The 15,614-nt window shown below is 51.3% G+C and overlaps 1 protein-coding gene across 2 annotated transcripts in view; it reads left to right on the forward strand.

The window, feature by feature from the left end:
• The first annotated feature begins 233 nt into the window (after positions 1-233).
• LOC146782824 (alpha-2,8-sialyltransferase 8F-like) overlaps positions 234-15,614 on the forward strand; it is a 222,952-nt gene continuing 207,571 nt past the window's right edge. Inside the window, exon 1 of one of the 2 annotated variants that reach the window (XM_085639218.1) lies at positions 234-2,503. In XM_085639218.1, the coding sequence (XP_085495344.1) occupies positions 2,388-2,503 (116 nt within the window). In that variant the 5' untranslated portion in view covers positions 234-2,387. The remainder of the gene's footprint in view (positions 2,504-15,614) is intronic. The other variant, XM_085639219.1, reaches the window with a different exon arrangement.

The following is a 15,614-nucleotide window of genomic DNA, read 5'->3' on the forward strand; positions in this document are numbered from 1 at the left end:
GCGCACACACAGCAGCGTTACAAAGATTGATCACAGGAGCTGTTCCAGCACTGCCTTTGCTTTCCATTGACTGGTGAATGGTGCACTCTGGCATCAGTTTAATCACTAAGCCGATCTCCATTGACTTTGGACTATGCCCCTTTTAGTACGTGTATACTTATCAGAGCAAATTACACTTCAGCTTTATGGCATGCAGGGGAACAATGATGGACTTGTGCCACACGAGCCTCGCCACACCTGTCTGACATATAAAAGCAAATACAACTTGATGGAGTTTGACCTGTCCCCTGTCAAGCAAACCTGAACACCACAGCCCCTGGAAGCACTTCCTGCACCAAGAAGGAGTCAATTCTTGCTAAGCAGAGGATTGACCACCAGATCAGATCCTTCAGTCCCGGCACCCAGGAGGAATCAAGCCTTGCTCCACAAAGGACCGACCGCTAGATCATCTCCTTACTCCCTGCACCCAGAGGGAGTTATGTCCTACTCCACATAGGACCGACTGCTAGATCATCTCCTTTACTCCCTGCACCCAGAGGGAGCCAAGCCTTGGTCCACGGAGGACCGACCGCTAGATCATCTCCTTACTCCCTGCACCCAGAGGGAGTTATGTCCTACTCCACATAGGACCGACTGCTAGATCATCTCCTTTACTCCCTGCACCCAGAGGGAGCCAAGCCTTGGTCCACGGAGGACCGACCGCTTGATCATCTCCTTACTCCCTGCACCCAGAGGGAGTTATGTCCTACTCCACATAGGACCGACCGCTAGATCATCTCCTTTACTCCCTGCACCCAGAGGGAGCCAAGCCTTGGTCCACGGAGGACCGACCGCTAGATCATCTCCTTACTCCCTGCACCCAGAGGGAGTTATGTCCTACTCCACATAGGACCGACTGCTAGATCATCTCCTTTACTCCCTGCACCCAGAGGGAGCCAAGCCTTGGTCCACGGAGGACCGACCGCTTGATCATCTCCTTACTCCCTGCACCCAGAGGGAGTTATGTCCTACTCCACATAGGACCGACCGCTAGATCATCTCCTTTACTCCCTGCACCCAGAGGGAGCCAAGCCTTGGTCCACAGAGGACCGACCGCTTGATCATCTCCTTACTCCCTGCACCCAGAGGGAGTTATGTCCTACTCCACATAGGACCGACCGCTAGATCATCTCCTTTACTCCCTGCACCCAGAGGGAGCCAAGCCTTGGTCCACGGAGGACCGACCGCTTGATCATCTCCTTACTCCCTGCACCCAGAGGGAGTTATGTCCTACTCCACATAGGACCGACCGCTAGATCATCTCCTTTACTCCCTGCACCCAGAGGGAGCCAAGCCTTGGTCCACGGAGGACCGACCTCTTGATCATCTCCTTACTCCCTGCACCCAGAGGGAGTTATGTCCTACTCCACATAGGACCGACCGCTAGATCATCTCCTTTACTCCCTGCACCCAGAGGGAGCCAAGCCTTGGTCCACAGAGGACCGACCGCTTGATCATCTCCTTACTCCCTGCACCCAGAGGGAGTTATGTCCTACTCCACATAGGACCGACCGCTAGATCATCTCCTTTACTCCCTGCACCCAGAGGGAGCCAAGCCTTGGTCCACGGAGGACCGACCGCTTGATCATCTCCTTACTCCCTGCACCCAGAGGGAGTTATGTCCTACTCCACATAGGACCGACCGCTAGATCATCTCCTTTACTCCCTGCACCCAGAGGGAGCCAAGCCTTGGTCCACGGAGGACCGACCGCTTGATCATCTCCTTACTCCCTGCACCCAGAGGGAGTTATGTCCTACTCCACATAGGACCGACCGCTAGATCATCTCCTTTACTCCCTGCACCCAGAGGGAGCCAAGCCTTGGTCCACAGAGGACCGACCGCTTGATCATCTCCTTACTCCCTGCACCCAGAGGGAGTTATGTCCTACTCCACATAGGACCGACCGCTAGATCATCTCCTTTACTCCCTGCACCCAGAGGGAGCCAAGCCTTGGTCCAAGGAGGACCGACCGCTAGATCATCTCCTGCAGTTTCTGAACCGGTGACCGCAGGAATCTACATTCAACACTTACCTTCCACACAAGGTCTTCTTGACACTCTTGCCAGGAAGCAGCGCCCTTTCATCCCCAAGCTTCGCCCAAACCCAGCGAGGAGAAGTATACAGCGCTAGTTGAGCAAGAGTTGCCAGACTGGGCGTCTTACCAGCAGAATATTTCTATATGTGGAATGGCAAAATTATTGGTTCTAATCTTTCTTAGTAACAAATAACTATAAATGTTTGTGGATCACACCTTCGCCTGTTTCGCTAGTTCCCACTCAAGAAGAGACACTATCTACAGAAGCGTGGCCTGGTGTAGATTTGCACACTTTGCCATAAACACAAAAGGATGCGGACGGTTAAACACCTGGCTTGGTTACTGGTGGTGTATGGAATCGCCACTGTGTACTACACAGTGTACAGGATGACGCAGCTTCAGAGACAAGAACTGGGCGTTTGCAAGAGGTAAGTCGTCCTTTGTCAAATTATGGTTTTGTTGATGTCTAGTTTGGAGACCACAGTGTAGCAGATTAACTTAAAATAAAAGTTTGTTTTAAAGCTACTTTTATAAAATGCATTAAATGTTTTTAGTTTCTTAGCAGTTAATTTGACTGTGTCCTGTTGACTGCTACAGAGCCCTGAGTTAACTGGGCAAAGAGTAGCAGTAACTATCCAGGGGAATCAATACTTAACTAAATCGAGGAACAGCATGTCACAATAGGAGGGTTTGTTCTAATATGCTGGCAAGAGGCGGAGTTAAAGGCGCAAACCAACCGGTGCTTTTAGCTTCTTCAGGACGCTTCAGAGTCCAGAAAAGTACCCAACAAATCCTTAAATACGACAGAGAAAGTCAGACTTCCACTGATTGCATTTGTTGTCTTTGTGGGTGGAGCAGGATGTACAGAAGGCGAGGACACGGGTACGATGCTAAACCAGTCTTTCCAACTTGTTCTCTATTTACCACCTGTTCCTTCACTTCCGGCATCGAATGCTCCTCCCCTCACTTCCTGTCCTGTCCCTGAGCAGGGTGCGGTGTGCGGTGGCCTGGGAGGCCTGTCTCCTGCAGGGTTTTTGTGTCCTCACCTGACTCCTCCCCCCCCCCCACCTTCTTAAAGAAACCCAACACATCCCCGAAATGAAAGGCTTCGTGTTCAAATGATGACTTCCTGATCTGGGGGCTCTGGTATTGTCTTCAGCCGATGGCTTTGCTGGAATTGGAACCCATTAATGAGGGGGGGGGGGTGTAATGATGCTAGGTGCTTAGGCTATCAGTAGCTTTCCCCCAATAACTCTCAGGAGGCACTCAGGATATTGCAGAAGCCTTTATTCTACTTTTAACTTCTATTGCCGAGAGAGCGCCGGGCAACACGCTCCGATCGCCGTCTCTCCTCGCGCGCTATGCTCGCGCATGCGCAGTAGCGTCCAAATGGCCGCTACGCACATCGCCGTCCTCACGTAGTGCGCGCGTCAACTAGACCGCGACACTACATATCTCCCCCTTTTCATATCACACAACACAATGTCCCAGACCAAGTGGTCAGTCCATTTCAAAGTCTCTAAACTTGGATGGTCTCACCACTGCTCTTCCCCCCCGGGTGTGTCTTACCGGAGTGGAATGTCCTTCTCGGCTTCCCTCTGCGACCGGGCCTCCGTCGGTACCTTTCGGAGTGCCCTGGCCCTCTCTCTCTTTTACCTCACCATCTTCTCGGGTGGTTTCCCCCAAGGGTCCTCCACCTGGGTTGTCTCTCTCTCTCTCTTGCTCTCCGCTCATGTTCTCTCTGCGGCCTCCTTCGGATGAGTCTGTGTCTCTTATCGGCCCTTCCGTCGGGGTTTCCCCTTCTGTGTCCTCTCGTGGCCATTGTAAGATCTTATTGCATTTGGCCATGCGCTCATGTGACCACACGTTTCCGTCGCTGAGCAACGCTGCCCGGTCGTACACTTCTTCTACTCTGAGGGGTGGGGAGTACTTGCTTTCTCCCTTTCGCTTTAGGACTGCCAGCTTCACTCTGACCCACTCTCCTTTTTCCAACGCCGTCTCCTTTACCCTCTTGTGGCGGTTGTAGTGTTCCGTATAGATGCGTTGTGCCTTCTGCAGGTTGTGTTGCACCACCGGAGACCATTTGCTGGTGATGGTCTTCTCCTGCCACGCCACATTGTCTCTGGTGAAGGGTTGCCTTCCTCGTAAGATCTGGAAGGGACTGTACCCCGTACCGGTGGGGGTGATACGGTACGCCCATATCGTGCTTTGCACTTCTTTCTCCCAGTCTTTACCTCTCGTGATGGCCGCCTGTATGGAGCCCATCAGCACCCTGTTGAACCTCTCTACTTGTCCATTGCTGGACGGGTGGTATATCTAGGTGTGTCTAAGTAGTATGCCATTTCTGTTCGCAAACGTGACCCACTTGTCGGAGATGAACTGGGGGCCATTGTCGCTGATAATGCTCCTGGGTATGCCTTCCCGGAGGAACACCGCTTTGAGGAAGCGCAGTATCTCATCCGTGTCCATGATCTCGTTGATGTGCACTTCTGGCCATTTCGAGTACTTATCAACTAGTACACAGAGGTATTTGGGGATCCCCTGGTCGTCCAGTATCGGCCCCAGTATGTCCACAGCCACCTCTTCCCATGGGTTGCTGGGGTTCGTGAACTTCCCTAAGGGTGGTCTCATTGGTTTCAGTGTCTTGTCCGCACCCAGGCACTGCACACAGTCTCTCACGTGCCTCTCTACATGCGTGTCCATCCCTGGCCACCAGTATGTTTGTTTTGTCCTGGCCTTTGTCTTCACGATTCCCAGGTGGCCTTCGTGTAGTATGGTTAGCAGGGTCGGTACGATGTTCTCCGGTGGTACCACCCTGTCACCTCTGTAGACGAACACCCCGTCGTTTCCCACCGACAGCTCTTCTCTGACCTCGTAGAACTGCCTGATTTTTGGTCTTTGTCTTCTCCTTTCTGGCCATCCTCGTACATTGTACGCCTTGATGTCGCCCATGTCGCTATCCGCCTCATACGCGTTTTCCCATTCCTGCCTGCTGATGGCTTTTTCCGGGTCGTCAGTCAGGGCCACCATCTCGTCGTCGTCTTCCCTGTTATCGGAGGCACTGTCCATCGCAGATGCCCTGCTGAGGTAGTCCGCTATCTTGTTTCTGGAGCCCGGGATATACTCCACGTCGTACCTGTACTCCAGGAGTTTCAGTGTCATTTTCGCAATCCGAGGTGTGGCGCTGGCATGGCCGTCCGATGTCAATACCTTCACTAGAGGCTTGTGATCCGTCTTCACTTGGAATCTGCTGCCCCACAGGAACTGACGGTACTTCGCCATAGCCCACACCACCGCCAGCATCACTTTCTCAATCACACTGAACTTTTGTTCCGACGCCGTCAGCGTCCTGGACGCGAAGCTGATCGTCTCCGTTCCACCTTCCGGTCTTTCCTGCATGAGCACCGCTCCAAGCCATTTTTCACTCGCGTCTGTCATCAATATTGACCGTCCCTGGGGATCGTACCCTTGCAACGGGATCGCTCCACCGATTTCCCGTTTCACTGTGTCGAACTCCTCCTGCGTCTCCTCGGTCCAGATGAACGCCGTCTTGTCCCTCGTGAGTTGCCTCATGTGGTGGGTTTTTGTGGCAAAGTGGTGGACGAACTTGCTATAGTACTCCGCCATCCCTAGAAATGACCGTACTTCTTCCTTGGAGGTGGGCGGTGGTGCTTCGCAGATGGCCTTCACGTTCCCTCTCTTCGGTGTTATTCCTTGCGCACCTATCTCGTGCCCCAGGTAGGTGACTGACGTCATCCCGAAGTGACATTTCTCCCACTCTGCCGTTAGGCCCTTCTCTTCAAGGATCTTCAATACTGCCGACAGCTTCCTGTCATGGTCCTCCAGCTCTGTCCCCATCACTAGGATGTCATCCTGGAAGTATTGCACTCCCTCAATGTCCTTAAATAGGCGGGCCATTAGCTTCTGGAACACCGCCGCTGCCGAGGCGAGACCGAAGGGCATGCGGCAGAATTGGTAGCAGCCGAACGGCGTGATGAACGACGTCAATTTTTTGCTTGTCGAATGTAGCGCTACCTGGTGGTATGCCGATTGCAAGTCAATGGTGGAGAACCATTTTACTCCTTTCGTGCGGGCCAACATTTCCTCTATGCGTGGCAAGGGGAACTTTTCAACCACTATGCACTTGTTCAACTCTCTGAGGTCCACACAGAGGCGCACCTTGCCTGACGGTTTCATGGCCACCACCAGAGGCGCCAACCACTCCGCACTGTCGATGGGCTCAATGATTCCCCCTTCTTCCAGTCGGTGGAGTTCCTGTTGCACCGCCTCCCTCACCGCAATCGGGATGTTCTGTACTTTGTGCGCTACCGGCCGGGCATTTTCTTTGAGGACGATTTTGTGGGAGAACTTCTCTAGTTTCCCAATCTTCCCGCCAAAAACCTTCGGGTGCCCGCTCCGCCATTTTTCTGCCGTCGACTCCTCTCCGTCCAGAGTCACCATCACCTGGGTGTCCCCTCCTGGGTTCAGCTGTACGCCTAACTCTCCTTGGTCCATCCAGCCCAGGACTGACGGTCCCTTCTCCGCGACGTACAGCTTGCAGAGCGCACTCCGCTCTTTGAACTGGAACTTCAGCGTCTTGAACCCTACCATCGGGATTGGATCCCCTGTGTAGGTGACCGGTCGAATGTCGGGGGGTTCTAGTTGCGCGCCCCACGTGGGTCTGAACCTCTCATTCCATACCGATCGTTGAACAATCGTGTATGGAGAACCTGAATCCGCCACGATGGTGATGTGTATTCCTCCAATAATCATGTCGCACTGGCGTTTGCGCGTTCTTCTCCCCTCAATGCCCAGTACCTGGTCTTCTATACACAGGACTTCTTCGTCTTCTTCACGGCCTTCCACTTCTTCCCCCTCGTCCTGTGCCACGAATTTCACCGCCTGCTGTCTCCCTTTCCTTCGGCATACTTTTTCGTAATGACCTACTAGGCCGCAGAACGCACACTTGGCTCTGAATGCGGGGCACCGTTTGTCGTGCGCTGCATGGCTCGAGCTTCCGCACCTGTAGCATCTCATAGCCTCGCTTTTTCCTTGTTTCCATGTCTGTCCGGGTCTTGTTTTCCCTTTGGTCGCTCCTCTGTACTCCCCCGTCGCTGGTTTTCCCCGTGCCTGATGGTCCGCGTCGTCCACCTTGTTGACTGTGAGTCTGGGGGCCGGGTCTCTCTTAGCCGCTTCCGCGCAGCGTTTGGTTAGTTCCGCTCTTTTCACTATGGCGATCACCTCGTTTAGCGTCGCATCTCCATTCGCCCACAGTTTGTCCTGTACTGACTTGCTTGTCGTGTGCATAACGATCTGGTCCTTGATGAATTCATCCTGTAGTCCTCCATACTTGCACGTCATCGCCAGTTTTCGCAGCGCCGCCACGTAGTCATCTACGGATTCCCCCGTTTCTTGCTTCCTCTGCTGGAAGTTATAGCGGTCGATGGAGGTGCACACAGCTGGCCGATAGTGGTTGTCCAAGTCTTCTATGGCGTGGGCGAACACGTCTGTGTCCCCTACCTGCCTGACGTTCGGTGTGAGGTTTTGAAACACCCGTATTCCTTCTGGTCCCAGGTTGTGTAGAAGTATCCTCTTCCTCCTGGCACTGGAGAACGCCTCCTCGTTCTCATCTTCCAGCGCTTCCAGGTAGTTTTTGAAGTACTCCCTCCAGTCTTCCCACTTCATTATGGGTTCTCCCGGGCGTGGTAGGAACGGGATCGGCGTCGTCAGAGTCGATGACTGTGCACTCATTTTGGCTTCCACTAGCTTCCTTGGGCTACCTGGTGCGTCTTTCCCCGCTCCCCTACTTCGGGTACCTGGGACTGCGTTCGAGCTGGCTGCTCCGTCGTCCCCCGACTCCGCCAGGGTCTCCTCTGTCGTTCCGCTGTCCGCCTGCGATTTCCTCTACCTCGTGGCCGGCCCCTTTACTGCCCACGTGCCACTTCCTGGCGTCTATCTGCCTCTGCCGCGCTCTCCCGGTGCGTAGGCGTCTGTCCTCGACCCCCTCGGTCTTCTTACCGCGTGGGGTGGTGTCCCTCCTGGTGGACCTCCTCTCTGATGCAGGTTGGGGGCACCTTCCTCCTGTTGCACGTAGGGTTCTCACCATCCCACCTTCGTCGCCACTGTAATGATGCTAGGTGCTTAGGCTATCAGTAGCTTTCCCCCAATAACTCTCAGGAGGCACTCAGGATATTGCAGAAGCCTTTATTCTACTTTTAACTTCTATTGCCGAGAGAGCGCCGGGCAACACGCTCCGATCGCCGTCTCTCCTCGCGCGCTATGCTCGCGCATGCGCAGTAGCGTCCAAATGGCCGCTACGCACATCGCCGTCCTCACGTAGTGCGCGCGTCAACTAGACCGCGACACTACAGGGGGGGGTCAAGGTCAGAGCAAAGGGGGCGGGGTCGGGAGGGGCGAAGTAACCAAAAGCGGATTCTGATAGTCAATTTATTGATGTATTTGTTAAACATCTGCTGCAAAGAATTTGGCAACAAGGGTAAAATGTGAGAGTACATCTGTTCTAGATTACTTAATTGGACGCAAAGAGGCTGCATTTTAAACTATTTCCCTGGTTAAAACACCAGCTGCGGCCTGCGGATGCAGAGATCGCGTGCCCTGTCATTTTCAGGGGATAAAATATAATGACGGTAAGCTACCTGCGGTAGTTGTTTTTTCTACTGTATCTCAATGGTCAAACAGTGACAATAATACACTTATGTTATAGCATCATTATGTATCGATCGCATAACACATAGTATTAGTTTTTTACTTTTATATAACCCCCCCCTCCCCCACCCGAAACCCAACACCACCATGGCGGAACAGGTAAATCATAAGTAAAGCAGCAATATACACGTTCAGCAGTGTACAGCAGCGCGACAGCAATGTACATGACAGTCGTTGATCTGATCGCAGCTTGTGTACAATCCTTCAGGTGAGGTCAGGGTGCTCTAACAGGTACGTGGTAGGAGGTGCCCAGAACTCTTTTGGCCCAGAGGCCTCAGATAGCTCCTCGGCAGATGCATCGAGTTGTTCTTTACAGAAGACAAGATCTCTAATCCCTTAATCAGAGTTGAGGCTGCTTTGGCAGAGCGATGCGCAGCAACAGCACGTTTAGCACGCAGGGTGGCTATAGTAACTATGCGCCGGGCGCAAGCTTTGTTTCCGGTTAGAAGCCCCAATAGGCACATCTCCGGCGCACTGGCAATTGTCGTTACTACGCAATCTATTTCTAGCATGTTATTAGTGCGATGTGTTTACATCGCAAATACCATTCCTTGCATGTTTTTAGTGAGAATGCTTTTAGTTTTCAAATGCATAGTAATCTAATAAAACATATTTTACTACGCAGAAAACGACCACGCATATGAATGTATCTGAAACTGAGAGACCCCTGTGCCCAGCTCTGTCCCGGTTTCACCGAACGTTCTTCTTTCACGTGCACCAGGGTCTGTGTTCCGAGTTTTGTTGTCCCCTTCCGTTTCCGTTCCCACCAGCATCATTATCCCACACAGACTCATTTTTCCGAAGAACTTAGTGACCGCACCGCCATCCCCTCCACTCAACACGCATGCACAGACGTCACCCATAGATTACACTGACACTTTCATTGTGGGGGAAGAACTGCTGCAGGTTTATTTCATACAACATAAGTATGACGATAAGTGGGTTATCTTACAGGCGATCCAGGGCAAGCAGCCCCTCGCTGCTCCGCCCGCCTGGCGAGCCAGCATGCACGGTGGGTCGATGCCCTGCAGTGCGGCACATATTTTCAGATCATCCTTTGGATCACGTGATCTGTCGCATACTCCCGCCCCTTTTGAAGGGGGCGGAGCGTGTTGTGGCACACCCTCGGTTGGTCAGGCCCCCCAACCGCCCGAAGGACTAACGGGGCGCCGTTGCGGTCTTGGCTCGGGCACCCTTACTGTGCCGGACAGGGGTACCCTTACTGTACCGCCTGTCGCAGAGGTACCCTTACTGTACCCTTCTGCCTCCAGATCGCCCTGTAACTCCGCCTGCAACGCAAGAAAAAACATTAAAACATTCCAATGGCGCGCTACCTCCGCTGCGCAGGGTAAGCGGAAAGGATGGGAATACGCATGGCCAGGAGGAGCGGCGCAGGAAGCAGAGGAAGATCAGAGGAGGTGAGGCGCCTAAAAAGGGGGGTCTAGCCTTGCCCACCCATGTGGCACGCCTCCCCCAGGCAATCCCATTGGGGGCCTCCCCTCCCCGAGGTGCGGCCTCACGCGAGGCGGAGCAAGGGGGGGGGGAGTCTCCGACGGGCGGCCACTAGAAGGCTGCCCTGCTGATGTCCCCCTGCGTGGGACGCGGGCAGCGGCATAGTGACCACACTGTCATCCGCTCCACTCAACACGCATGCACAGACGTCACCCATAGATTACACTGACACTTTCATTGTGGGTGAAGAACTGCTGCAGGTTTATTTCATACAACATAAGTATGACGATAAGTGGGTTATCTTACGGGCGATCCAGGGCAAGCAGCCCCTCGCTGCTCCGCCCGCCTGGCGAGCCAGCATGCACGGTGGGTCGATGCCCTGCAGTGCGGCACATATTTTCAGATCATCCTTTGGATCACGAGATCTGTCGCATACTCCCGCCCCTTTTGACGGGGGCGGAGCGTGATGTGGCACACCCCCGGTTGGTCAGGCCCCCCAACCGCCCGAAGGATCAACGGGGCGCCGTCGCGGTCTTCGCAGAACCTCCTTTGGCTCCCGGACCTTGGCTCGGGCACCCTTACTGTGCCGGACAGGGGTACCCTTACTGTACCGCCTGTCGCAGAGGTACCCTTACTGTACCCTTCTGCCTCCAGATCGCCCTGTAACTCCGCCACAGCTCTGGGGAGGCTTCCGTCGCTGCCAGAGCACCCCCTTCCTCCCTTTGCTCTTATAGGTGCCCTGCCCCTGCAAGCTAGCTTTGGCGCGTATGGACCTGAAATCCTACTGTGATTTTCAATTGGGCCAACTACGGCCATTCTGGCTTTGTAAGTGTGTTTCCAACAGCTAAGCACCGTATAGCAGGATGGAGGTGACGCGTGAGTTAACTGCCTTCTCCACGTTTATCCACACAACTGACATCACGGGTGTCTAATGATGGGATGGGCACTTAAAAGCTGTGAACATCAGACGGTATGGGGGCACCAGCCTCGTCTGTACTCTCACCCAGCACACGGGAAACATGCGCTCACTGTCCCTGGCTGCTTCACGTCACCGCCCCTGAATGGTTAATGCCGCAAACTTAGCTAGTGACAGCATTATTGGCAAGGGATTCGTAGAGACAATCTCGCCTCCCTAAAGCATGCCAATACACATCAATTTAACAGATAAAACTGCTAACTCTGCCGTATTTCCTTTTTGGCCATTAACCTTACTTTTCTTCCTCTCACGTTGTATTATTATCCCATTGTTTACTTTCAATGACCAATCTCAGCCACATCTCCTTGGATTGGCCTCCCCACTGCCAATAATGACCCAGCCTTCTGGGGATCATCTTAACTACCAAATAATACCGGTTTTATTAAATATTCTTGCAAGTGAAGTTACATTAACTTACATGATGGAGTCTTATTCTAGCCTTGTTCTTCAATAGTTAAATAAAATCAAACTAAGATAAATATTATTGAAATATTTCGGTTCATTCCTACTTTAATTCCTTGAAATTGAAGCTTCTTTCCTGAAGGCGACATGTAATTTGCACGAATTTTTTTTTGTAAAAGTCAAATCAGTTATAAAATTCAAAACCTAATGCTAATCACAACAATCGGGAACATAAGTGCAAATGTTCTTTAACAGGCACTGAAAATATTTACCGTTTGTGTAATGTTCGTTATCTAATGTTGTTAGTTAATGGTATTGACGGATACAACTTGCACTGCAATTTCACCTTTCACCTTTTACCATAACTATTACTCCAAAATATCGTTAAACTTGTTGACTTCAATTGAATTAATTTCAACATTTTTTTTTTATTATTATTTTTTTTTAATTGTTCAGTTCAACACTATGTCACCTTGTGGAATAACCTGTGTGGCCAGGAGGAGCGGCGCAGGAAGCAGAGGAAGATCAGAGGGGGTGAGGCGCCTAAAAAGGGGGGTCTAGCCTCGCCCACCCATGTGGCGCGCCTCCCCCAGGCAATCCCATTGGGGGCCTCCCCTCCCCGAGGTGCGGCCTCACGCGAGGCGGAGCAAGGGGGGGGGGGGGGAGTCTCCGACGGGCGGCCACTAGAAGGCTGCCCTGCTGATGTCCCCCTGCGTGGGACGCGGGCAGCGGCATTCCCTGCCCTCGAGGCTGTAGGTACAATGGCTCCCTGGGGCGGATGAATATTAATGGCGGCACTTCAGCACGAGAAGAGTTAAAATAAACAAATGAAAAAAGGCGGGCACCTGCGGTCAACCACAGTCTGTGTTAGTTGGCTGTTTGACTTGGCAAGTTGTGGGGACGCGCTCACAAAGCTTCGTTCTGGATGAAGGGTCACCGCGTACAACAGACAACACAACTCCACCTGAAATGACCTTCTCTAATAGAACAAGCATTGGCATAGACAATAGGTCTCGCTTTTGGGACCTTATAAGTATTTAGTTATGCAGCACAATATCCTTGGTGCAACAACATCAACTGTTGCTTGGCTAAACACTTATAAGGTCCCAAAGGCGAGACCTATTGGCTATGCCAATGCTTGTTTTTTTACCAACCAGGAAGAGGGCTGGTGGCATGAACAGCAGAAATTGTGAGATTCATTTAGACTTGGACTAGATCTACCCCAGATGTGAAAATATATACATTTAGCAGAGCTTTGAATTTCAGAAAACATCAATTGGTAGCGGACATGGGATCAGCTCTATGGAAAGAGCCAGACCCATCAAATCTCTGGCAGTAAACAATCTAACTTTAGACAGTACACTAAACTTTTAAACAACTGCACACTTACTGAAAACATTCTACTAATCAGACACTGTAAACAAATTAAAAAACTGCTCCTTTTCTAAACAGCGTTATTTTTTTTAAAATAATTAATGGCAGGCTTACCTTTTGAGACTCACAACCTGAAAGAGGATGTACTGTCAGTACAGAGCTCCTTACATTTCTAGTGGACGCCAAGTGCTAAGAAAGAACACTTACCTATGGCGAGGAGTGGAGATAGCAAGAAAGGTTAACTTGGGGAGACGTTCTTTACAGATACTTTTCTGCAGTTTGGGTTTTCTACGAAGCAGGGGTTACTTTCTAAAGAACCACATAGAAACAGGGAACCAAGTCCTTGAAAGCTCGGTTGTCCAAACCTACACTAGCCTATGCAACCAATCACACGAAGAAAGCTTTACGTAGAGCCCATATTTGTCGCAAAGGGATGTCCCCACAAGAGCAAATGGGGCTAAAGGTGGGGCTGCTATGGGCTGTACAAACCAGCATATAAACTCTGTATGTAAATCTCATACTAGAGAGGTTATGGGCCGCTTGCTCTGTATGGTTGTTATGATAAAATCATTAATTGGCTTATTAACAAAAAGAAAGCTTACTTGCCACTAAATTCTTGCACAACAAAAGAGCAAGGGCAACTAATGCGTCACAACTGGAACCAGTTGCTTAAACTACAGCCCGTAAATGATTACACTCTTCATACTTGAGAGATTAAAAAGATTTAACATAAGTGCCCAAATTATTCACTTTAAGACGGAGCCACAACTAATCATAACATACGTCACTGCTGACATAGAATGATTCCTCACAGATCCTCAGCAAACCTACCTGGGGGAGGCGCTGAAAGTGCCTCAGGGCCACAGCTGATGCCCAATGTGACTAGTGAACTGGGGGCGGGAGGCACTGCTAGCTAGCCCCCTGCTAAAGCCACAGTATCATAACCCCCGGATTATGTTCAGTTCACAGTTATGGTGTATATACGTAATAGCTGGTCTGTGCCTCGAAACACTTTTTCCGGTTGAGTGGAGTGCTGGTGAAATCTTAGTCAAACGACAAGGCCGGTTTTAGGGGACGGGGAGGGGGGGGGGGGGGGGGGGGGGGGATGGCGGGAAGGGAGAAAAAAAAACCCACAAAAGAAATGAGACAACAGAAGCGTTCACCATATTGTGCAAGGTCTCCTGAAGATGCGTGTCTTCAGTAGTATTGTTCAAGGAATGTTCCTGCCTTCAGGGTTACCTGGGAACTCACTCATGGAGGTCATGGGAGAGGTCGCAGCATCTTGGCATCATGCCTGGCCGGATAGACCCTAAGAAGAAAATATTGGCAAAAAGCAACCCTATTTTTTGTCTGAAAAACACGCTGCCATAGCCGCCCCTGCACGGAAGAGAACTTGGTTTGTGAATGTGCCCCCTGGGAAGGAGCAGAATGGCATCGCTCACTGTAAAGTTAGCCAATAGCTGAAGTGGGCTGACCCCCTGTTCTATGTGGTAGTGGGTGAAAGAAATGTGTGTATGACAGTACAGACAAATGGACGAAGAGGGATAGCTAAAAATTCCTATACTTAAGTGCAATTATTGAAACTCCTAACCATCTTTCAACAAGCATTGGCTCACGGAGAATATCAAGTGCGGCCGCGAAAGTGAAAGGGTTCGTGATCAAACATCAAAGCGGCCGTGAAAGTGATCGCGATCAAGCGCGGCACGTACACATGCACTGTAGCTCTAGGCTGGCCATGGTAGCACTTTTTTGAGCCCTCACAAAAAGTCTCGCCAGAACAGCGCATGCGCTGGGTCAGGTGAGACCTAAAAATGGCGTGATGTATTGAACCCGATGGAACAACTTGAAATGACCACAAAAAACGCATCATATGACTGAATAAGCTCCAAAGTAGATGCATTCTCGTGCTATAAAGAGATCTAATTTTTCCAACAAAACAGTTCTACTCTGGCAACACCGACCCCAGTCAACCCAAACCTTTAGAAGCCATAATCAACCTCTTGATAAAGTCTTAAAATAAAATCATAAAATAATCATAATGGTAACCTATCCCCTGTGGCACAACCCTACCCAAAACCCAAAAACACTACAGTACCTTTCACTACTTAAACAACACTACCCTTAACCCTAATAAACTACCCCCTACACGACCATCCCCGTTCCACCAGTCCTGTCCCTACACTCAAACACTACCCTGCACGTCCCCCCTACACTACCCTTAACCCTAAAACACTACACTACAATACTACCCTAGAACACTACCCCCTGCACATCCCTCCCCCAACCCCTAGTCCTGTCCCTACTGACCAACACTACCCTTCACGACCACCGACACTACCCTAAACTCAAATACACTACTCAAACACAACCCTACAACCTAAAAGACTGCACGACCAAAAAAACTACACTTACCTCTCTCTCCGCCGGGTTCCTCTCTTCTCCGGCTTCCAGCGACGTCAGATCTGCACGTTTTCACCATGCTAGGAGGAGGACGGAAGCAGTATGCGTCTCATGACGCTTTCTTCTGGCACCAAATCGCGCTTAGACTTTTCTCAGGACGTGGGACTCTAGCTATTTGGGAATGCAATCTACCTTTCCCAGAAGACATC

This window comes from Triturus cristatus, chromosome 12 (genome assembly GCF_964204655.1).
Source record: "Triturus cristatus chromosome 12, aTriCri1.1, whole genome shotgun sequence".
In the NCBI taxonomy this organism is placed as follows: domain Eukaryota; kingdom Metazoa; phylum Chordata; class Amphibia; order Caudata; family Salamandridae; genus Triturus; species Triturus cristatus.